Source organism: Dasypus novemcinctus, chromosome 26 (assembly GCF_030445035.2).
Source record: "Dasypus novemcinctus isolate mDasNov1 chromosome 26, mDasNov1.1.hap2, whole genome shotgun sequence".
NCBI classification, from domain to species: Eukaryota; Metazoa; Chordata; class Mammalia; order Cingulata; family Dasypodidae; genus Dasypus; species Dasypus novemcinctus.
Genome location: NC_080698.1, coordinates 32,888,211 through 32,912,553, shown reverse-complemented (window position 1 = coordinate 32,912,553; position 24,343 = coordinate 32,888,211). Strand labels below are relative to the sequence as shown.

Genomic DNA, 24,343 nt, shown 5'->3' with positions numbered 1-24,343 from the left:
TCACATTTATTATGGAAAGACAAAGGAGGAATGTAACCCTTTGAAAAATCTCTTTGGGTGTCTAGAGAAGGAATGAACCTGTGGCAAATCAGCAGATCAGCAGACATCAGGTGGTTCCTGCTACCAAATTATAGCCATCCAGTGGTCCCAGCACCTGTGTGAGGGAAGCTGCTTCCAACAGCCTACATCCACCTGTTCTGGACACCTTAAATTCTGCACTTCTCATCGACGGTGTGCTTAAATACCTTGATAAACCAGACTTCCATCTTTTCCTAAATATCTTCCCTGGCTCAGGATTTCTCCCAGCTCTTGAGAAAGAGCTATAAAGGCTAGCTTCTTTACTAGTCGGAATGGGGAATCCAAGGCCTTGCTGCTTACCTTAACCCCTTGCCCCCATTTGGGGGTGGGGCTGCTTTGTAAAGAAGGAGACCCCCCCACAATCAGAGCTGTGACTGCTTATAGCTGAGCAATAGATCTATTGCCTTAGTCCCAGCCCCTCCTGAAAGTTGCCACCAGCATCTGGCTATAGTACAGTTCCTGATTTCAACCCTTGGTAACTGTAAGGCAATATTTGGGTTCTTGACTTTTATTTAGACTGGCTGTGACTCTCTGTTCTTCCCAGCCATTCACACTAGATCTATTCATAATCCTTGTGCCTGAACGGAACCTAACTTCATTCATCATGTACATAATGTCACCTTTTTTGCGTGTGGAAGATTTCAAGATATGCATATGTGTATTCTAATTGTGAAGCAGTTAAAATTGAAGGGGAGCTTTAAAAAAGATTTATTTTAGCTCTGTGTTTTGAAAAACTCTTTGAGATACTCCTTTTATGGTATTCAGCTGGGCTAAATGGTCATGAAGGGTGGTTTAATGAGATGAGGACTTATGAGTTAAGGGCATTGTTATTTTATTAAAATCATCCTGAAAGTAAATTGGCAGATACCTGTAGTTTGTCCTGAAGTCACTTACTGAAGAGCTTGCCTTAGTTCTCTTCACATGGACAGAGCAGGCACAGGAATTATAGATGATGAATGACTACTGATGGAATTTGCTTAAAGCACACCATGTGTTTTCACATCCTTTTTATTTATTCACATTCGGTTTTCTCCCTTTCATTTTTATTTTTCACTTGTTTCAGAAGGTTATTTTAGTCTTAACCTTTGTAAGCAATATGCCTGTGCCTTTGGATTAATCACCTTCATAATGGTTGTGATTAAAGTGTACAGATGTGAGAAACCATAAATACAAAATAGAGTTTACATTTTGCTTTTCTTTTATATATATTCCCATTTTTAATACCTTAGCATCATGGTCATTGTTCCCATAAAAATACTGTATTTTATAAAATGATACAATCTGTGAAGCATTTTCCATTATGTAGACACCATGTCTTTAAATTGTGGCAATTTCTTAAGATTTTAAAGCAAAATGAGCTCTTAGAACTGTGATTAATAGCAGGGAATGAGGCTAAGGCTGGGTCATCAGTGGCACTTCATTACAAAAAAGGTTGGACTAATAAAAGCATCCATCTTTTTTACCAATAAAGCATTTGAATGATATGCTTACAGTTTTTATCTTATAGTAGTTACTTGATACTGAATAAACTCTGAACTTGCGTAGAAAGACAGCTGTATGTAAGTGTCTGTTGCACTAGTTTCTTTGATGGTGTGAGAAAAGGCAGCAGGTCTGGGAGGCTCATTTAGAGCTGTTGGTTTGATTTTAGGGTATCTTCTACAAGCATAATACCCATAACCCAGAATCCCCGTTTGGCTTTGAGGCAAGAATAAGGAAATCTGGCTTCTTGGTTGTTATTTTTCTAGCAGCAAGTGTTCACAGTAGGTCTCCATTAAGTGCTTTGTGAAGTGCATTATTGGGAATACCGTCTTTAGGAGTCAAGGACACAGCCCAGGTCCTCACTGGGTCTTCTTCAGTCTCCTCTGCTCAGTTCCCTGAGTGTAAGCCTTGTACCACTCACTGTGGAGTTGGGAGAGGATTTTTAGGTGGTTCATAAATCATTCACCAATTCTCATTATTGTTATTCGATGTTGAAGCAATTCCATTTTCAGTTCTGTTTTAATCCTTCTGATAGAGCCAAGGAGAAAGTCTCAATTTGGTGCTAGTATGTGTTTAATCTCACTCTACCAGTTGTAAGCTCATTATTTAACAAAGAAAGAACATGGCTCCAGCTCAGAGCCTCTGTGGACAACAGGATCTAGCTGGAATTTAATAGCATTGGTTGGGTTTTATTACATTTATTATAAAGTCTTTCTCTTCTACAGAAGAATACATACTGGTTTTCCATTTGAAGAAGTGACATCAAGTTTCCTCTGAAAATAGAATTGTTGGTCAAAAGTGAGATAATTAAATAACAAATGTAATAGTACAAAAAACGGCAAAAAGAATGAAGGTAGCCGTGAATGCTTGAGGTTTGGGAATCTGGCTCAAGTGTCCACTCAGCTGACGTGACCTCTCCTAAGAATCTCACTAACTATACATTTTTCATCCTACAACAGAGAGAAGTTGTGGTAACAACACATCATTCCTTTCCAAGTCCATAGCTGACTTGGGATTGTTTTCAATTTTTAAAATAGTTTATCAAGCAGGTTACACAAAGGGTAATAAATGTACTTTAAAAGCATAATAAAGCTTTTAAATTCAGGTTCCACAGGAAACAAAATTAAGAAAAGCCAGGCAGTGAAAGTAAAAGTAAAGGTAGGTTAGAACAAGTTTATTGCCAGTACTTGGGAAGAAGAAAGAAGGCACATTCTTGTCCTACTACTGGTAAACAATCAATAGAGTCCTCTTCTAACACAAAGATGTTCACATTTGGGGAATGATTTATATTTAGGTTTAGCTTTACTTTAAAACTTTATCAAGGAAAATGGTTCCAACTCTTTGGATTGCCATGTGGGATATAAATTCTGTGTATCACCTGTGACCATCCAGTTCATCCAGGTCAGGAGAACCCTGGAAAGATTTGTTTTTCAGTGAGTGGAGAGGGTAATTGGCATTTTCCAATGAAGGCAGGTAATAAGGATGACAGGGTATACAGTGTTCTGCTTTTATTTCACTTTTCCTCTCTTGAGTTTCACTGGGACTGACTAAGGCACTTGACACTTCTGGCCTCCTAGTCATCCTGACCACGTACATACAGTCGAGAACATGGCTTTTTGGAATGTTCTGTTCCCAAAGCATTTGAGGAAAGGCCCTAGTATCACTGTTCCAAGCAGCCAGACCTGCATCATCATTCAGAGTAGGACAGTGAGACAGCTCAAGCCCAAGAGGGCCTCCTGGGCCAGAAACGGGGATGGTCAGTGGGTCCCTTCCTTATCTCAGGCGCCTGAGGGGTGGTACCCACTGGAAATTTCTGCCGTAGAGCTTGTTAAGCCTTAAGCGGGGAAGGAGGCAGTCAGCAGAGAGGAACTTAGAAACAAGCCACAGCCCAACAAAGCAGAAACCCAGAAGAAACCACTGCAGTTACTTCTTGACTTTAGGGTTGCAGAGCACCAGTTAGAAAATTGAAGGAAGAGATGGGAACGAAAGCAGCTGGAGAACGTTGAGAAGTTTACTTTGGAACTAGGGTGTGGATAGGGGTGGGGTAGGGAGGCCAACATTTTTATGCTTTAAAGACAGATGAAAATTCCAATTATCTGCTTGTTATTAAGGTCGTTGCCAAAATCCTCTGAGGTATATATCTTTATGTTTTTTCACTTTCTCTTTTTTGTATTTTGCTTTTCATATCCAGATAGTGTTCGCACTGAAATAATGCAGAATTTTAAAAAAATTAACTGAATATAAACATGAGATATAGCTAAATTATCAAACTATTTTTCAGTGTGTTTTTCTTATTAAATTTAAATTAAGTAGTTTAATAATGTTACAGTATAGGAAACTAATCCTTTAAGTCCAAATCATATCCGTAGAGTATCTCTGATAGGCATGAAATCTTTCTTATATTTTAATATTTATTAAACATATTAATATATAGTATATTTTACATGTCAGTACACAGGAAGTGAACTTTTAAAAGGTGAAACATTTCTTCTTAACACCTTTTTTAGTAGGCACTTTTTTGGGTTTTTTGTTGAACTTATTTTTCACTCTTGGCTTTGAAGACCTAATTTCTTTAATCAGCTGACAAAATGACCTCCTGCGTGGTTATGTATAATATCAGCTGATTAATTTATTTATATAATAGTTTTTAGAGGACAGAATCCTAACAGTCATAACCTGGTATAGTTTGACTCTTGCAGAGAGGTTGAGAATGCTATACCAGTGGGTTTTTTTTGTGGGCCCAATGGGCTTACAGGCATCTTAGAACAGAAGCTTGGTTGGTAGGTAGAGAAAAGAACATCAGGGTTTTCCTTCTAGGTAAAACGTTCAAAATGAGAATCTGTGTTTGACCTGTGCATTTCATTATAAAAGAAGAGGAACCCAGGAAATGAATGTAGAGTTACTCAAATATGAAAACATTACAGTCTTTAAAAAAACTCTTTCCAAATCCAACCTTTAGTAGTTTAAACCATGTGGATGCTGTCTTTTTATCTGCAAGCCTGGAAGTAAAAGGGTGTTTTCTTTGCCTTGTTCACCGGTGACCTTTTTTTGTTATATTTCTATGTATTTTTTTTTTTTTTCTAAGTAATGTCACCAGCAAAGAGTTAACCGGATTTCAGTTGATCTGCTCTGGCTTATATGATGATGAGTAATGTGAGGTTGGTAACAGCAAATTGTTGTTTATAAGCAAACATGGCATTGTGCAAACAAGCAGGCTTGGTCTCCAACTGGGTGGATTTCATGGTGGTCAGCAGCTGATCTATGTAACATACAACCTTTCTGCCTCTCTAAATGTCAGAAGAATGACTATTTGTTTATCTTGCCTTCTTCCCAGCTGTTTACTCTGTAATGCATTTGCCTCGACCTTGATTCCAAAGAGTGGCCCCTTTCTCCTCCCCAGTTCTGTTTACGTTAGTCCTGCCCCTGGTGTCACCTATGATTATTCCACCTGGTTAATGTTAAATTGCTCTTGTAAGATGATGTGTTTGTTCATAAACACAAATGCTGGGCCCCTTGTTTACTGTACCCATGGCAGCAATCGTTATTAAACAAATATTGCCTTTGTTTTCCGGTGTGAGCAGCAGTTTATCCTGCAAGGTCTGTTTTTTTGGTTTTTTTTTTTTAAACTTAAATGCCTGAATTTTGATAAAGGAAGAAAAAGGAGAACTTGTCCCTGGAATGTGGTTGAAACTGACTAAGGTTTGCTTTTCTTATCTTTTGGTTGGATGAAGGGGCTGGAGAGATTAGCAAGTTGTTTGGTTTTTCTAAGAGATTTCCTTAGTGTAATGATATCTATGCAGTTGTTTGCTTTTTTTTTTTTTTTTTTTTTAAGAGGAGCGAGGGCTCTCCTGAAAGGCCACTAGCTCAGTAATAGCAGGTCAGATGGCTAGAAAATTCTTTGTGGAACAAACAAGGACTTAGAAGGTCTAGGAGAAAAGTCTAGTGCTATGAACAAGACAATCACCACCAAAAGGTACAATCCTTGGATTTTGTACTATTGTGTTTGTATTGTTTGTTGTCATGTGGGTTAGATATGATCCTTTTTGGTGTGTGTTCTCTCTGTCAAGTTTGAAAAGGGAAAGTTAACTTTTAGTATGATGTGCTCCCAGTAAATCCTCTGTGGTATAAATGGAGACATTTTAATTGGAGGAAGCCAGACAATCTGCATGATATACTTTTAAAAAAAATAACCGCCCCCCCCCCAAAAAAAAGAACCCTGTTTTTTTGCCCTTACTGTTACTCTTATGTCTCATTTTAAAATGAGTTTGTGTCTTGTGTTATTTCTAGTTAAGTAAAGCAGGCACTGTGTCTCTCTTCAGCTTAGTGTAGGCAGCTCTTATACCTTGGGCCCCTGAAGCCACATTAGCCTGTCCTTTGTCATGTTTAGCAAACATGAGAGAAAACTCAGCTCACATCATCTTTGTTTTTTGTCTTTTGAGTTATTGTTTGTTGCTATTTCTGAATTTGCCTCCTGTTTCAATACCAGGCAGAGCAAGCTAGCATTTGCTGTAAATTTTACAAGAGTACAAAGACAGGGGTGGGTGGGGAGAGGAGCAGGGAGGGTTGGAAGCCTGGGGGTCATGACCTTGAGAGGCAAATGGTGGTCTTTTCTATCAGATAGGGCTTTCTATCTCTCCAAGAGCAACTTTTGGGGGGAAAATACATATATGTATATTGGAGTTTTTGAAGGATAAAATTAAATAATTGTCCCTTTCACACAACTGAAAAATGCAAGCAACAGAATTCTGATGACCTGCATTCACTAAGTTGCCATGATGCTGTGGACGTATTGTTCGCTTTGGCCGCTAGAGCAGTTAGGGGCTGGAGGCGAAGCGGGATGATACGTGAAGTGTGTCAGCCAACACGCCAGTCATTAATTGATGTTATGAACCTGACTCCGTATATATTAAACTATATAAAATATGGAAATGAAAAAATTGTCTGAACTGCTTGTTGGTCACTTTATTCCACAGGGCTATTTGTGAGAGTTCTGCTGATTGAATGTTCAAATGATTAAAGTTCGGCAGGCTTTGTTAGTTCTCAAACCTAAAACCTATTTTGTTCCGTAAAAATGCGTTTTAATTAAGCTCCCCAGAACACCTGGCCTCGTCATGCCCTGAGCTTCAGAAGGCTTCCTTGTGGCAAAGCAAACAGGCTATCCCTGGGACTGGCAAAGCTCCTTTTTGGTCTCTATTTAATTATTTGAGCTTGTCTGGATTAATGCGGGAGGGAGTTAATATGCGAAGGAGTGGGCATGCATGCTCCTTTGTACTTCTGTTTCCCAGAGCACTCCTTTCTAACTTCCATAGTTTGCCCACAGTTGCTATGCTTTCAGCCCTGAGCTCTTTTCTACTAGGAGAGATAGGAAACAAGATCAACAGCAGTCGAAACCTAAAAATATAAATTAGACGTCTCTAACTTTTGGAGAGGGAGAACTTGGTATCCGCATTCATGGGAGTCTTAGAAAGATGACAGTAACCAATAAAGTTTGAAAGCCTAACAGAACAGGTACGGGAACTCAGAGATCCCTTTTCCTTGGAAATGTGAAGTCTCATGTCTTCAGATTTAAAGTCAGGTGGAGAAGGGAAATCACTTTTGTTAGGAACATTATTTCATTACCACCCCATTCCTCCCATTCTGATCAGGAATTACAAGGCAAATTTAAACATCCATCTCTCTACTCTTTCCAGCCCTTCTGACTTATCCTTATATGTCTTAGAAACATGCCATGGTTTTGGTAGAGATGCTGTTGTTGGTTGGTTAATTATCTTTAGATTTTCAGCAACTGAGATAATTCTAGTTCTCTTAATACTTAAAATGACTTAATGGCTTAAATTACTTTGTGAGTTTCAGGACACCAAAATAGACTATTACTCCAAAGAAGTAAGGGCATAAATTAGATTAAAAGTAGCAGTATTAAAGATAGGGGGCTAGTACAAGCCTCTCTTGATCTCATGTAATTAAGAGGTTGGCCTTGGGTTTTTCTGTCATTTAATCATTTAGTCACGAATTCAGCAATTATGTATTAAATTCCTTTTGTGTAAAGCACACCTGAAAGTAAAGTGTGAGGTAGAGGAATTTTTTTGTTGTTGTTACTAGTACTGAATAAATGGAGATGAAGAGGTAGGAAAAGGAGCCATTTTAATCTGAATGCTCTGGTTTAATCAGTAAGTACAAACTAGTTCCTGTTTTTCCTTCTTCCTCCTTTGAAATATAAAGGCGAGAGAGCTACCATATAACGTATTGTAAATAAGCATAATTTTCTTCCCAGACTTCTCCCACTGAATGTTCCTTGCTTCACTTAGTCCCCATAGCTGTAGATGCTCCCTCATTGGATCTGAGACAGAACCCCGTGTATCCTAGCCAGCACCCAGAGCCCCCTGTATCCAAGCCAGCACCCAGAGCCCCCTGTATCCTAGCCAGCACCCAGAGCCCCCTGTATCCTAGCCAGCACCCAGAACCCTTTCCCCCATTCCAGAGGAGAGGAGGAATGAGCATCCCTTTAGAAAACAAGAATGTCACTGCCTTCTGGGAGGGGTGCTTCTAGAGCTGAGAGATTTGTGTCTTCTCCCCGGGCAGGCCCAGCCTGTCATCTCCATGATATTCTTAATCTACCGGAGACCTGGGATCATTCCAGTTTTACTCCAGTCTCCCAGATATTATTTGGCTACATTTTTTGAAAACATGCTTTTGACAATTTCATTGCCCCTGAACTTTTTCTCCCTAAGTGTCGAAGGAAATTCCAGATTTCTAAGGTAGATCTAGACATCTACAGTGCACAATAAAGTTGATAATACATAAATCACTTTTAACAACAGGTAATATGCATAATTTATGGTGTTACAGTGCTATCTTTTTGATATTTATGATGGATAATGCTCAGTTTTTGCCCTCATATTACTGCTTTAAATTATACCACAAGAAAATTAATGAGAAAGTAGATTTATGGGTTTCATTTGTTTGTCAATTCGGAAATTAATTGGGTGTTAATTTTAGCCGTCCCTCATCAGACCAGGACTTTAGTATGTGTGCATTACTTTGCATTCATTGTAGCTTACCTCCCATTTACTGTGGGTCACTAGCTTTGCATACATTAAAATAGCCCTCCGGCTCATTCCCTTGATTACTTTTTGAACTGCCATGCATTAGAAAATTTACGCCTTTCTGTTATAATTATGAACATTTGGTACTGGAAGATGGTACCTTCATAACACAGTCAGCACAGGACCACGGGACTTCTCTGCCTAAACTTGGCCCTTAGAGAGTGTTTTTAGGAAATGGGGCCCCTGTGCATGGAGGCAGTGGGTAGACTTTAGTGTCTGTAAGGTTCATTCAAAATTTTGTAGATGTTTTCTCAGATGAGAAAATATTAGTTGGCTGTTGTAACTGTTTCTCTCTTTTTTCCCCTTCCTGCACTCCTGGTTTTCCTTCTAGAACATGCTATGAAAAGCCCCTGTGTAGACAGTGACTCAGCAGCTTGAGGCCAGTAGAGGGTTCTCCATCATGCCCTTTCCTCGTTTGGGTCCTTAACTTCCATATTTTGTTTGTAATGCCCTCCACCAGCCCTTCATCTCCTCACTCCTGCCTGTCCAGGTAACATCTTGCCAGGTAAAGGGTGAGCAATTGACAAGTGTATGCCCTGTGTCATATTTATTGCCAAGCTCAGCTGCAAGCCCCCACTTGATTTGGGATGTTTCCTGCTGCTTGGTTCCATCTGTGTTGTGAATTGAAGTACCAGCCCATGAGGAGAGAGTTGTGAGCTGATTGGGTATCCTAGGCTGTCCCATCTTTTACCTACCAGGAGAGAAAAAGCTGCATGGCAGGTTGCTCCTTAAATTCCTGTATGTCTTGTGTTTCCAGGCAAACCCTTTATACACTTAAAAGGGAAGCAGTTCATTTGCCAGAAGAGATCCCAAAATAAATGCATGCTTATATCTTATTACAGGCAGGTTTTATCTTTTTTCCTGAATTGCATGAACACAATGGTTGAGGATTTTGAATCGTAAAGATGCAACATGAGGAATTCAAAAAGTACACTAGTAACTAAAGCTAGCTCTATCCCCACACTTATTCTTTTCCAGTCTACAAGCTCTATAATGTGTTAACACATAAGTAATAGCCATACATGCTAAAATACTGAAATTCACTTTCTTAAAATATTGAATGGAGAATATTCTCTCTTTTCTTAAAATCCCTCCCTCTCTCCTTCCCTCCTTCCCTCCTTCTGTCTTTCCTTCCTTTCAACAGCTCCTGCTATCTCTTCAAAATTGTGTGTCATTTTCCTGCTTTCCCTGCATATGTATGAACAATGAGAAAGGAAATTTTTCCTTCTGGATGGGGAAAGGACTGTGTGATCCCTCTAATCATTTTCCTAAAGGTGATTTTGCCATTCACTTTTCTGCTTTTCTCCCCATAGGAGTAGAAACATTTTACAAATCTGTGTTTAGTTTAATTTACACATCCTTTCATGAACAGACCAAGTTCTTTAAGGGCATTTATTCTGCTTCATATAAATAATTGATCAGCCAAGTTAATTTACTTCTGCCTGACTTGGTCAACCTTAATTAACTGCCCTGGAATCAAGACTGAACTTTTTGTTAGCTTAAAATTTTTCACAAGCATGATAACAAGGGCTTTATTTTCCCTAAATTTTCAGCATCAACACTGTAACCAAGGAAATAATCATAATAATAAAGCATTGCTTTAATTTACTATAAATACATTGGCCTGGGCATTATGAATTTTCCAGAATACTTCCAGAGAGCAGCTCTGTTGGCAACGACAATAAATAAGCATGCTAAACTCAGCTCTTATCCTTTCTACAAGTCCCTCCAGCGCAAAAAATCGATCTTTTGAAATCAGTAGCTCTGTCATGTTTCCAAGAAAGATGAGAAACGGGCCATTTTGGCTTCCTTAAGCTTTCTGACATCCTTGCAATTGTAGCACCAGCCTTTGTAGAAGTGTGTTTAATAGATCATGTGTGACTTAAACAGTCCCAGCTCATTTGGAGAAGCCACGCAGGAAGCCAGAGGAAGGTTTGGCCTTGTTTTTGGAGAAAGGACCTTTCAGAGGTGTAGCCATACCCTGCCTGTGCCATGTCTTCATAGTCTGGCACTTTGGATGCGTATGTATCATTTCATGTTCAGAATTTGTTGTGAAGCAAGGCAGTTGGCTATAGGGAGTCCCAGAAGGAAGCAGAGATTATGCACACTGAATGCCTGGGACAAGCTCGCTCTTTTAAAAAAGAGAGTGCATTGTTCTGTGATACAGGAAAAAGACAGATGTCTCTCATATACATTGATTTGCTTTCTGATCACTCTAATATTGTAAAACTCAATAGAAAAAGATACCAGGAGCTGCTTGCTAAAGAGTGATGACACTTTCATAGTCATATTGTTGATGCTTTTCTTTGTCCACCTCCCATTCTCATTGTTGTCTTTTCTGGAATTTACTTAGTTTTCTGTATGCTCTTTTATTCAGTCACCACTTAGCACAGGGCTTTGCAAATTGGAAGTTCTTAGTTATCTATTGAAAGGAAAGGTTCATGTCTACATTGGGGAGTAGTTTTGGGTGCATGTATTCCTTAACCTGCTGAACTTCAGTTTCCTTATCTGTAAAATGGGATAACATTACCTATTTTTCTCCCTCATAGACTTATGTGGTTGAAAAGTATATCAGAGGGCTTGTAGTTTGTGAAGTATGCTACATATATAAAGGTTTATTAAATGGTTTGGATTGCTCTGAAGAAAGAAATATTGCCAGTCCAGATACCATTAGAAATTTACTTAGACAGTGATGCTCCTCATTTTTCACATGTGCTTTTCATAAAGCTGTTTTCTCCTGATTGGTGTAGGAGATTATGGGAAATTTTAAATCTTCCAACCTACATACTACTGTTAGCACTTGACTAATTAAGGACATCCTCAGACCAAAATAATCCTTTATGCAATTTTGGTCCCAAAGCCTGCACTCTCACAAACTTGCTTCACAAGCCAAGCTGCCTGGCGTGATTCCTGCAAACTTGTACTGGAGGACTTGGCAGTCATCTTTGGAACTGCATGGAGCAAAAACTGGGCCTTCTCATCTGATGGTGCGTTGAAGATTGTTCTTACCCCACCCATCACGATGGTGTCAAACTGAGGAAACAAAAGCAGGGTGACCTCATAGATACCTGTGTACAGGTCTGAAATTCCTGTGGTCACATGGTTTGAAAGTAGCATTCTATTGGCAACTTTACTCTGCCAGGAAAGGATATTTGGCCAAATGTGCCCCATTCTGAGGACAGGTTATCAAGTTTATGTGTATGCAGTAATTCTTATTGTGAAGAAACCATTCAGCAAGAAGATATTTCACCTATTAAATACAGAAAAATACTTTGTTACCCATTTCAATACACAGTTCTTGGTAATTTATCGCCACAGGAATCAAGGTCCATTGTCTGATACCAGATAAGCTTTCTAGAAGGTACAATAATGGACTTACTTTCTTTAGGAATGCTTGTGACGTATACTAGTAATTAAATGAGTTTCCTTGCTAATAACTTCTTGAAAATAAACATACTCTCCCTTAAATACCTTAACATCATGTCCTTTCCTTAGCTTTTCTACAAATGGACACATTTGTGGAAAAGAAATTGAAACACTGAGAAAAATATCCAGGTTTTACAAATTGATTCCTTTTCTGGTGAGGAACAAGGCACTTATATTGCTACAAAATAGCTTGTTGCCTGGTTCTTTTATCTTACAGGTTTTAGTTGTTTTTCCGTAGATTATTTACTCTACCAATAGTAAGGATATGAATGCATTTTTAAGGGGCTGTAATTATTGGGAAATCTGATCTAAAGAGACAAGAGTGAATCAGCTGTTGCTTCTGAGTTGCTTCCCACCTGTTGACAAAAAATGCCATTCCTAATCCACTTCAGAATTGGATTAACTTTAGAAATCTGTCTTTTGGGTTTATGAGTTTAGAGTCACATTGAATCATACTGTGCACCGAAAGAAAACGAAGAACGATGTAACTTTTTCTGCTTTTAGTTCTTCCATTTGGTATTCCTACAAGTCTGTAGAAAACAGACATGAACCAATTATTAGCAAAGAGGACAACCTCATCTAAAGAAGTCTGGAATGTTTAAATTTCTCTGTATATTTCATTTGTGGGGAAGCAGTCTCTAGTACTGGTTGTACATAAGCCTTTCCATGACGGAACAAATCTGTGTTAGCAATCTTCAGCCCTTTTATCTGGGATCTCGGTATTTCATGTCTATATCACTCAGGCCTTTCTCAGCTTCTGTGTTTTTAATTTCAACTTTCAGTGACTATTTTCTCTTTTCAAAGTGTCCTAATTTTTTAACTTGGAAGTATAAACCTACCATTATTGTTGTTTTACCCCCACTGCATACCAGCTTTAAGGAAAGACTTAAAGGATATTTGACCAAATGTGCCCAATTTGGGATTAAACATTTTGACTAAACTGTTTCAAATCCTGATTCCACCATTACTAGCTGTGATATATCCTAGGCAAATTAAATTAATCCTTGGGTTGGGAGCGGATGTGGCTCAAGTGGTTGAGCACCTGCTTCCCATGTGGGAGGTCCTGGGTTCTGTTCCTGGTTCCTCCTAAAAACAAACAACAACAACAAAAAAAAACAGCAAGCAAATAAATGAAAAAACCAACTCAGGGAAGTCAATGAGGTACAATGCTTGAGTACCGTCTTCCCATATACAAGGTACTGGGTTCAGTCCCTGGCCCTGGTACTTCAAAAAATATTAATATTTTTTTCCTCTGCATACTGGGGGTAGTGACAATTACCAGGACTAAATTAGGTGTGTGTATATGTGTATATTCATCTGCTAGAAGGCCTAGTACACTGTTGGTCTTCATTACACTGCTAACAATTGATACTAGCAAATATTGGGTATCTAAAATTATGACTGGGGAAGCGGACTTGGCTCAATGGTTAGAACATCTGCCTACCACATGGGAGGTCCGCGGTTCAAACCCCAGGCCTCCTTGACCCGTGTGATGAGCTGGCCCATGTGCAGTGCTGATGCGCACAAGGAGTGCCCATGCCATGCAGGGGTGTCCCCCATGTAGGGGAGCCCCACGCGCAGGGAGTGTCCCCCATAAGGAGAGCCGCCCAGCTCAAAAGAAAGTGCAGCCTGCCCAGGAGTGGTGCCACACACATGGAGAGCTGACACAGCAAGATGATGCAACCAAAAGAGATACAGATTCCCAGTGCCGCTGACAAGAATAGAAGCGGACACAGAACCACACACAGCAAATGGACACAGAGAACAGACAACTGGGGGGGAGGGGAAATAAATAAAAATAGATCTTAAAAAAATAAAATTATAAAATATAAAATTATAATTATACAACTTTGCTGAGCCACAGAACTGAATTGGCTGCCAGGGGAGATCGTTTTGTGACTAGGGAGTAACAAAGGCAGAATGCAAACTCCCAGGTGATATTCCCTAGGAATATCTATTCATTTTGCACTCTATTTTTTTAAAAGATGTTCAGTACTTTCAAATTCAGACCTTTTCTAGCATGATTTTCTCCAAAATAAATGTGAGGAGACCCAGACCTTTCAGGAGAAATCCAGCCTGCCTAACTTTGAATGGGATTTCTTAGGTCGAATTTAACCATAGGCAAAGATAAGAATCTGAATTTATTTAACTTCTGAAAAGTGAGGACTTTGACTTTTCTCTCTAGAAGTGGCCCATCTTCTTGGACTGGCAATTTTGAAGAGTTTCAGTACCTGAATATGAGTCCAAGGAGTAAAAATCTTTAAAATGCTTTTTGGCATGCGTCTGTGAGGGTTTTCAGCAAGGATTTCCTCAGTGGACTGCCTGGTAATGTGTCATCTCCTGATAGACTGAATTTGGAGAATGTTTCTCAGTATAGTATTGCCAAAGAGTGCTTGCACATATTACATTTTAATGATATACTGCATATGCTTCGTATGATGACTCATTAGTTTTCACGCACAACATCCAGATATAATAAAAGTTATTTAATCATCAATTCAGGTTCAGCTTAAAATATTTCTTTTAGCAAAGAGAAAAAAGATACCATATTTAAAGCCCTACTACTAAAACTTGAATTTGACTGACAGTTCCATACACATAAACTAGGAGGCTTGACCAGTAATGGAGAAATAAGTTGAGTGAAAGAAAATGACAACTGTTTACAGTTTGGCAACATTCAAAACAGGCCATGTCTCCCTATGTACAACAACTGTTTTAACAGCTGCTTTTTCCTTTCTTTTTTTCTCCCTCTTGAAAATTCTTACACCAGGTTTTTGAGTCATGATGCAAGAATCTGGGACTGAGACAAAAAGTAACGGTTCAGCCATTCAGAATGGGTCCAGCAGCGGCAACCACTTGCTAGAGTGTGGCAGTCTTCGGGAGGGGCGGTCCAACGGAGAGACGCCAGCGGGGGACATCGGGGCAGCCGACCTCGCCCACCTCCAGCAGCAGCAACAGGTACTCGAGTTTGGACTTGAGGGAATGCAGAGGACAGTGGGTGTGAATTTTACCCTTCCAGCACTAAACTGCTGTGAATGTGTGATGCTTTTCTGCTTGACTGGAAGCAGCATCTTTTAGGCAGCAGTCCTCTAGGGTTCTAGCAGTTGGCTTGAGAGACTGATTTTCAAGCCCTCTGAGTTCTGTGCAACCTTCAGAGCCCCCTTGCTGGGACAGTGTTGAGAAATGTGGTGGTGGGGGCTGTGATGGAGTGCCCTTCTGACCACCCTCCAGCCCCCCACGTATCAGCCTAATGTTTTATCTTTTTTGAATAAAATTAAGCTTTGGAAAAAGGGTCCCCACACTTTAATAGAAAAGATTGAAAACAAACCAGGCTCAAGCCTTATGGAGAAGGAAATAAAATAAGGAATTAATAAAGAGGAAAAAGTAGGTAAATAGGGAGAGTAGAAGGAAGGAGAAGTGAGGGCCAAGTTGGGTAAATAATAGGAAAGCATCAACAACACAGACTTTGGTGCAGGAAATTGCTTCCTGTTACCTATGAGAATTTAGGAATGTGGAACACTTAACATATGTTTCTTCTGTGTGTCTAAATTCCCTTGGTGTTTTAAATGATCACTTGGTGGTGGCTCCCCTAAATTGACACAAGTTGGGACATCTTATTCCTGTTATACTCTTCACAGGTATGTAGTGGGTACCTGTGTGTGCTTGGGTAAAAAATGTTTCCAAATGGTAAAGGTGACCTGGGAAACAGTATTTCCAGAGTATTGGCAAAAATTCAAACAACTAAATAGCATTTGCTGAAAGGCAGTCTTTGCTTTTTCAAACTCTTTTGGAATCAAGAAACATTAGTTTTTGTTAATGATAATGGATGGTTTTTTTTTCCCACTTTAGTTCTTTTTTCTTTTATCCAATATATAGTTATTGTGCCATTTGGGAAAGGGTAAACAAAGAAGGTTGTATCTTTGGGACTTCCTGAAAGATACAGAAATTGTTGGCTGGGGAGCTAGTTGGGGGGTGGGGGAACAGGTTGCAAACATTTTGTCAAACAAGATTTTTGGAATGAGTACTACAGAAGATCAGAGTCCCTTCTATTAATAGGGTAGAGCCTTTTATAAGTATGTTTTCTTTTTTTCTTTACTAAGGGTTTTTAAAAATACAAAGAATTGGTAAGCTGTTTGTCCTTAGAAGTTGCTGGAATCAGCATGAGGCTCTGAAATCTGTTGGGAAAGTTAGAACAAAGAGGAAGGAAGAGAAATTAAAAGACAAACCAAGCTCTTCATTCAGAGAATGTCCTTTAAGTGATCTGTCTTCATTGGCATCCCAAACCCGTTCGTGTCCTGCAACTCAGGCATCACCTGGAACTTAAAATGTATATGGTGCATAAACTTTGTACGTTTAAGTTAGCGCAAATAGCGAAATTCTGGCCCAATATTGGGTTGTTAGTGAAACTCATCAGTAAATTAAAGAAGGGATCCATGTATTTGTGTTAACATGTGTTCATGTGGTATTCTCAGTTATTTATGGTTATATTGAGAGTAAACAGTTGATTTTGTGGAGTATCATTTTCTATGCCCTTATCAGACAGAGGCCAAGATATTGACTGTTTCTTTATGGAACAATTGATGTGAGACTATTGACTAATACAGTATGAACCACAAATAAGTAGTACTTACAAGTACATTAATTAAATAAATTGGAAATTAACTTCTGAATTTTATTTGGGGAACTGAAATCATTCCAGATCTTAAAGTAGTAAGCAACCAAAATCTTTATGTATATCAGTAACACACACACACACACAAATACACAATAGCAACAAATTGGCAGTATCCAAGAATGTCATAAAAGTGCATTTCAACAGCATCTTCCTTGAAAAATACCAGTAATAAAATTAGGCACATCTTCCTTCTTTACCACAATGAAAACTTTGCCATGAAGTGTTATTGATATAAGGATCAAGAAACTGATTTTTATTGTACTTTGAAACACTTTTAAAATATTTTTGTAACAATGTAATTTCTTTTTTACATTGGTTTGTCATTGTTATGGTTTGGGAAGAAAGGTGAATTTCAGCAGTTGGGTCCACAATTGTGGCTAAAACCTCACTTACTGTGGTTGACAGGCTTTTTAGGCCTTTTAAAATAAAATATTGTCAACTGTTTGATTTTTCTAATGATTTGAGGTCTCTTAACAGGTTGTTAGGGAAAAGGAAAATCTGTAGATGAAATTATAGATGGTTGAAAAAGATTCAAGGCACTGAGGTCATTAGAGTTTTCTTCCAGACTGAAAACTGCAACAATTAAACAGTTTGGAGACATGTGAGAGTAAATGCGTTGGACTTTGGTTGTTTTCGTCATTTTTATTTTACAGGTTTTTACTTGAAGTGAGAATACCAGCAGTGAGAAAATCACAGCCATGCTGAATTCATTACTGCGGTAGTCACACAAAACCACGGATAAAATTTCAATAACTGCAGGCCACAGTTGAGTAAACAGTTGCACTGAAATTTAATTCCTGTTGACTTTTCCCCCATTCCTCGCCAGGGGCACATTCTGATTCCGTAGTACAAAGACAACAGGGGTTACAGCTTTGATTAATGTAGGACAGTGGAAGAGAATTAGAACTGTAAAATATGTTAGAAGTCCACGAAACACAAAGATCTGGCTTGAAACGGCTTAGGTATAAAAATGAGTTAATAACGCTGTGTGTTGAACCAAACGTTGGGGGACTTTCCTGGTGCACCATGACCATCACTGATGAGAGAAGAAATTTTACCAAGTGCCAGCATTTAAAATAGATAAATGCAAACCTCTGCATGTTCACTCTGTCTTAGGAAGGATAATTACAAATAATAGCAAATGCCCTTTCAGAGTAGAGCAGTCTGATAAAGATTTTACTATGGAGTGAGTGAGTTCTGTGCTGGATTTGGTGTATTGGTTGACTCGACTGAGTCCAAACAGAATTGTTTAAAAATAAAAATGAGTTAGTTGCCAACTTAGAGAAATGTGGAAAATCTGCTATTTCCATTTTCTCTTGAACAACCAGAAGCTCTGGTATCCCTGGGCCCACAGTTCCATAAGGGCAATGACTCGACTATTTGGAGACAGATGGTTGCTTACGGCAGGGAGCCTGCAGCCCTCCCTTTTGCCATGGTTCCCACCTAACCAGTGTCCCTTACTTACACTCTCCTGGCAGTGGAGTTGGTGATTCTGACCTGGAAGCTTCCATTACCACTCAGAAACTATAGGAAAGGAGAGGTGCTGCCATGGTTAGCTGGACAAGCCCACCCACACACTCACAGACTGCCTGCCTTCCTCAAAACTAAATGTATTAGTTCTTTACTTTTTCAACTCTATTTATATCTGGACCTTGAAACTATTGTAACAATAGTTTTCTAATGATATAATTTGATAGAGTTTCTGAACATTTTCTTTTAGCCATTGAGTAATTCTTTACCCAATACCATATAACTCCTTTTTATTTCCTATTATGCCAGCCTTATTTCTAGGTCTCTAAAGTTCCATATTGGATATGCACTACTCCATTATGAAACTCAGTAACAAAATACTATTACCAATTACTAAAGTTTTTCCATAAAGAAAGGATTTTAAAATGTCCAGAGCAATTTCATAAACTGTGTGGATTAATGCGTTTTAAAAAGTCTTGAATTTTTGAAAGCAGAATTTTATTTCCATATTGCTGCAAATGAGAGCTTTTTCAGATAAGCATATTACATAGAGCATAATGTTTAGAAGTTTCTCCATATACAGCATATGCTGTCAGGTCAATTAACAGAATGCATACTAGAAAATGTTTATTCAATAAAAACGAATAGCTGTTAAATAAAACAGCTATTTCTTAACAACATTCCATTTAATGATTTTTTTTTGGGTACCACCTGGCAGTTTTATTGTCTGCAAATCAGTATAGAAAGAGTTTTGGTTGCTGTGGTTTTGAGGTGTGGCTATCATTTTATGAGAGGAGGGCAGTTCAGAGGAATCAGCGAGAAAGACATATAAAAAAGATGTTATATTTGGAATTTGTGCATATATTATTTAGAAAGTGTGGATAAGCAAAGTGTTTACTTCATGTAGTTTCTTTGACATTTGGTTCAAGGTGTTGGAACTTTTGGTCCAAAAGATAGTGGTATATTTTTCATGTCAGCAATGTAGAAAGTCCAGTATCAGAGGAGACTAGAAGATTTATGAATATATATCCTGGGGTCCTCTAAACATGGGAAATGGAATTTTTTGGCTCCAATGTAAATAAATAAACAAAAATCTTTTTCTTCACTTTAAAAAATGAAGGAATGGATGCCTTCATTGATTCCGTATTACTGAGTTCTTATTTAAGTGGATATTGAGCAGAAGAGGAAGGCTGTCCTGCATATATTTCCAGCTCTAATTGCCCTTTGCAAATAGTAATTCCTGGAAGAAATATCTGTCAGTTTTGGACTTGCAAAAAGATTTGAATGAAAGGAGCCACCCCTTTGTTTCTCATTTTTCCCCATATTCTTTTGAGGGAACCATATTAAAATTCCAGTGGGCAGTCTTTTCTTTGTCATTCACTCTGCAGAGAGAGAGAGAGAGAGAGAGAGAGGTTCATGTCATGTTGTGTGTTATGCAAGAGATCTCTTAAGTGGGAAGGTTGGGGTGAGCAGTGGCCAGGTATTATTTATTGAGTGCCTTGATGGGGCTGGGTACTGTGCTAGAGGTTAGCATCTATACCTTACCTGGTAGGTAAAATCCCAGCTTTAATTTTAAAGGCGTTGCTCTGCCAAGGTACTTTCTTATTGAAGACATTGTAGTGTTCAAATACTGTGAAAAGGATTGATAATCAGATTGTCTCCGCTCTCTTTCCCTCTGAAATCAATGTCACCAAAATGTTAGTGGTAACCATACTAACAAATAGAAACAAAACTGAGGCAGGAATCAGGTAATTCTAACAAATAGAGAAAAACTGGCTACAGTAGTAACAAAACTCCACTTCTCCTCGATTCATTTTATGGCTCTTTCTAGAAAGGGCCTATTTCAATCTGAATGCTTAAGTTAGTTCTCTAGTTTTAAATTTAGACCTACCTTCCATCAAAATATTATTGTAAAAGACTTATCTAACTTGTGATGTGAGCCTTGTGTGAAATTCTTTCAAGTTTTGATTAATAAACAGTTATGTGCCATTAGTATCTCCATTGAAAATTATGATGGTAGGGGAACCAAAAAGGAAAAAAAAAAAGGTCTGTGAACATAAGAGAACGTGGTAATAGAAACCCAGATGCCATATTTCATTAAGAATGAAGTGCATGTACCCTCTTGACTTCAAGATAAAGTGTCACCACTTTAAGAAGGTAATTTTAAGCCCTGACCAGTAAACTAATAATAATAATAATATTAAATCTCCCTATCTCTTGTCCAATCAAAAAAGCTCTTTTTGAACTTTTAGTAGGTATGACTTTAATGGTAATTTGTTGACAGATTAGCTTCTGTGATTGCAAAAGGTTTGTTTTGTAAAACTGGCAGGCTCCTATCTGATCTCTGAAGGCGAGGAATCTCCCTTGCTGTTCTGCAACTGCTTGCTTTTATTGACAACTAGAGCTGAGCAGGCAGAATTGGAATGTTTGTAGAATGTAAACCTATAGTTCGCCTGATGGAGCCTAGTGTACTTTTAGGTAGTGCATAGATTATTTGATAAAAAAGGTTACAGGGTGACTGCTTTTATGACAAAGTAGAATAGCAATATAAATGCAAGTGGTACATGGAGTAACCAGAAGGAAGTTTATGTAGGGAATTGAACCCTCCACGTCAGTAAGTTTCTTTTCATCACTTTGTCTTTGAACTTAACCCCATTGTAATTATGAAGTGTTACTTATAACATTCCAGAGACCCTTTGCTAAATACTGTATTGATTTGGTTCATAGAAACATAACCACATTTTTTTTTCCTCTTGTAGAAGAAAATGTGGCGAAGAGAGTTTCACATACTGGCCTTGTCTCAGCTTTGTTCCAAGTCAGCTAATTTATGTGCTGCGCTGGAAAACAAGTATTAACTTTGTCTTGGCTTTGAATTGCCTGAAATCCATTTATTCATTTCTTCACATATTTTTTCATTTAACGAATGTTTATTGAGCTACCTGTATGTACAGGGGAATGTGGAGACAAAACTGGAGAATAGTAACCTATGAGGTACAAGAAGAGACTAGGAGAATTTGTGTTTGACTACAGCGTACAGCTTAAGAGTGATGTTAGTGGGAAGCAGTGGTGAGAAGGTATGGTGGCTTCAGTTGGTGAGGGTTTGCATGTCTAAGCCACTGGAGGTTTCTTAGCAGAGGAGCTGTCCTGAAGGTAAATTAGAAAGTTGGACCCAGCATGATTTGGAAGGACAGCTGTCCCTGAGATAAAAATTGTAGTGACAAGTTTGTGGTTGTTGGGCCAGCATTAGTGATGGGGCAGTAACCCCGGGCCTATTTAATTGAGGGTACCCTGTCGTTAACCCCAATAGGGCTCTGCATTTCTCTTCCTATGCTCAACTCCCTTAGGCGTCTGCAAAGCCCCCAGGGCAGGGATGGCCTCTCTCACAGCACTGAGTCTGACAGATTATTTGTGATTGAATGAAATAGGAAGAAAAAGGAAGGGCTGGATAAAGAGAGATTGTTACAGGAATATTGGCCTTTTGAATTATGAAATGTGAAAACCTCAAGGAGTGGGAGTTGTAAAGGATGATATGGGAATTCCAGTCTGAATGACTGGGAAAATGGCGGCACCGTGCAACAAGCAGGATCATCTTCTGGAGGACCCAAGTTCCTTTCTTTAACCTGTCACTAGTAGATTATTATGATGTGATTAAAACAAAACAAAACAAAAAAGCAAAAGAAGCACAATTTATAATAAAGGATGGATTGGGGGGATTCTTTTTTTTTTTTTTTAAAGGCTAGAAAATAAAGACATCCTCTTATGCAGCTAAAATGCAGCACTATTTTAAATCAATGTTTATTTAGATTAAAGTTATGGAGTATTTTTCCCTTTAGCCTTTGCCAGTTGCTAATGAGTATATCTTCCAAAAGTCACATGGGAAGTGCTGATAAACTGCTTGTGTTCCTATTGATCATGGAATGAACTTATCTCTTTTAGAGAACAGAGAACAGAACTGCTAAGATCTTTGATAAAGTCTTTGTTCCATATTGACACAAGCTGCTTAGAATGAATTTGCTTGTAAGTTTGGGGGAGGGTATGTGTTGTGTTTCAGTGAATTTGTAAGTTTGGGGATGTATGTTGTGTTTCATTGAATTTGGAAAAATATGGTGTGTAGTTATTAAACAGCTGGTGCTACTGTACTCATTTAAAAAGTATAGAGTAAACTGGTTAGGATTTCAAGGCTGAGTCTTGTTTTGTGTTTAATTTCAGCTGCACATGGTGGGGACAGGGGAGAAGCAAACTCTGTTCTCTTTAATCCTTCTGAGAGGCATTTTCCAGTACCATCTGTATGAACTGATGGTCCAAACACTGACTGTGGAAAGCATATAGTACTTTATTTTTTAAGGTTGGAACCCCTAAGGTTCTGCTTGGGTTAACTCTTTTATCCCTTTTTTAGACTGTTCCTTTTATTCTTGAACCCCATATAAAATCAACTTCCTAACAGAGTCATCTTCAACAAAGTTTCTTAAAGTACATCATTTATTACACAATTTATCATTCACACAACCAAAAATGAATTGTCACTATCACTGTTACTGGTGGAAAGAAGCAAAGCACCAGCGACTCCTAAATTCAGGTTTTTTTTTTTATCACCGCACCCTGTCTCACCCCGAACTCCTGTCTCTCTACATTGAAGGGAAGGTGACATGATGTCTTTTTAGTCATTCAAATCTAATAACTTTTAATCTGAAGGTTAAGTAGTGAGATATAAACTAAGAGATGATAATATCAATTTTATGTTCACTGAAGGGCACAATATACCTCTTCCTAGTAGAGGGAAAATTGTGCGTAAAATGTCTTTTGCTTTTCAATGGCAAAGCATTGCTTTCCAGAGCCAAAGAAAGAAAGAGTTTTGGAAAAATATAATAAGATGTAACATCCTAAAGAGAGGGCAAAAATGGCTTTTCATTATAACTATTAAGTAATAATTTTTTAAGCCTACACTGTAAAGAAGTTCCAGTTCTGTAGCCTCCTGTATTGACTCTTGTTATGCTCTCTAGGTGCTCAGCAACCTTTCACAAGGTTAAAGACTGGGAGGGAATGAAATAATGCTCATTCTTTCCTGACTATTTTTGGTCCTAATGTATATGATAAATAATACTGTGATAATATTGCTTACCTTGCCTCATTTTTTTCTCCTTCTGGTCATATTTCCATTTCAACTCAGTAGGAATTCACCATCCTAAAGTATTAATAGTAAGTGAAAATGCCTTTACAGTGTGCATTTTTATTATGATATCCTTATTATTTCTTTAGACTTAATACTTTTCTTACAAATACAAAGATTTGTGCTAGGTATAATATGTATATTTATGTATATTGTAAACTTACTATATCATTACTGGTTTTTTTTTTAAGCTGGGGAGACATGTCATGCATTCACTGAGTATGTGATAATCACAACTACAACTGGCAAGATTATATTCAGTAATGGAGTGATTTACAGTTATAATTGGCGAGATGGCAGATTGCATTTTGGAGAGAATTTTACATTTATTTCAGCCATTCATTTGTACATTCGTTAGGTAGGTTTTTGGTACAAAGTACTGTGTGAATCCTGCAGACTAGACCAAGGATAAACAAACTAGAGGCTGTGAGGCAAATCTGGCCCACCACTTATTTTTATAAATAAAATTTTATTGGGACACAGCTGCCACACCCACTTGCATGCTACTTTTTATTGGGGCCTCTGGCTACAACAGCAGAGGTGAGTTGTTGTAACAGGTATCCTGTAACCTACAAGGCCTAAAATATGTATTCACCGACCCTTATCAAAAAAGTTTGTTGACCCCTGGACTGGTAAACAGCTGATGCAGCAGGTTTGCCATCCAGAAATGTCTACTTTTTTATGGTTTCAAAACTGAGACAGCATTCCTCCTTTTATAAATAAAAAAAAATTCACAATTTAAGACTTTGCTATGCAATTTCTGGAGTGGTACATTAACTTGTTAGTGCCATTATACCTGTTGATTCTTCCTAATCATTTTAAACAGCATTCTTGCAAATCAAAGTTTTGGCACCATTGGTGGCTAAACAATAATCTGGCAGCCTCCTAAAGAAATGGAGGTTGGACATAGTAAGTAAGCCTCTCAGAGTGGATCCTCCTGGCATG

At 38.4% G+C, this 24,343-nt stretch overlaps 1 protein-coding gene across 8 annotated transcripts in view; it reads left to right on the top strand.

The window, feature by feature from the left end:
• FOXP1 (forkhead box P1) overlaps positions 1–24,343 on the top strand; it is a 528,438-nt gene that overhangs the window by 274,233 nt on the left and 229,862 nt on the right. For 7 of the 8 annotated variants that reach the window (XM_058288482.2, XM_012521022.4, XM_071212158.1 and 4 more), the window contains one exon: positions 14,857–15,044. In XM_058288482.2, the coding sequence (XP_058144465.1) occupies positions 14,868–15,044 (177 nt within the window). In that variant the 5' untranslated portion in view covers positions 14,857–14,867. Of the gene's footprint in view, positions 1–5,513; positions 5,531–14,856; positions 15,045–24,343 lie in introns of those variants that run through there. The other variant, XM_004482038.5, reaches the window with a different exon arrangement.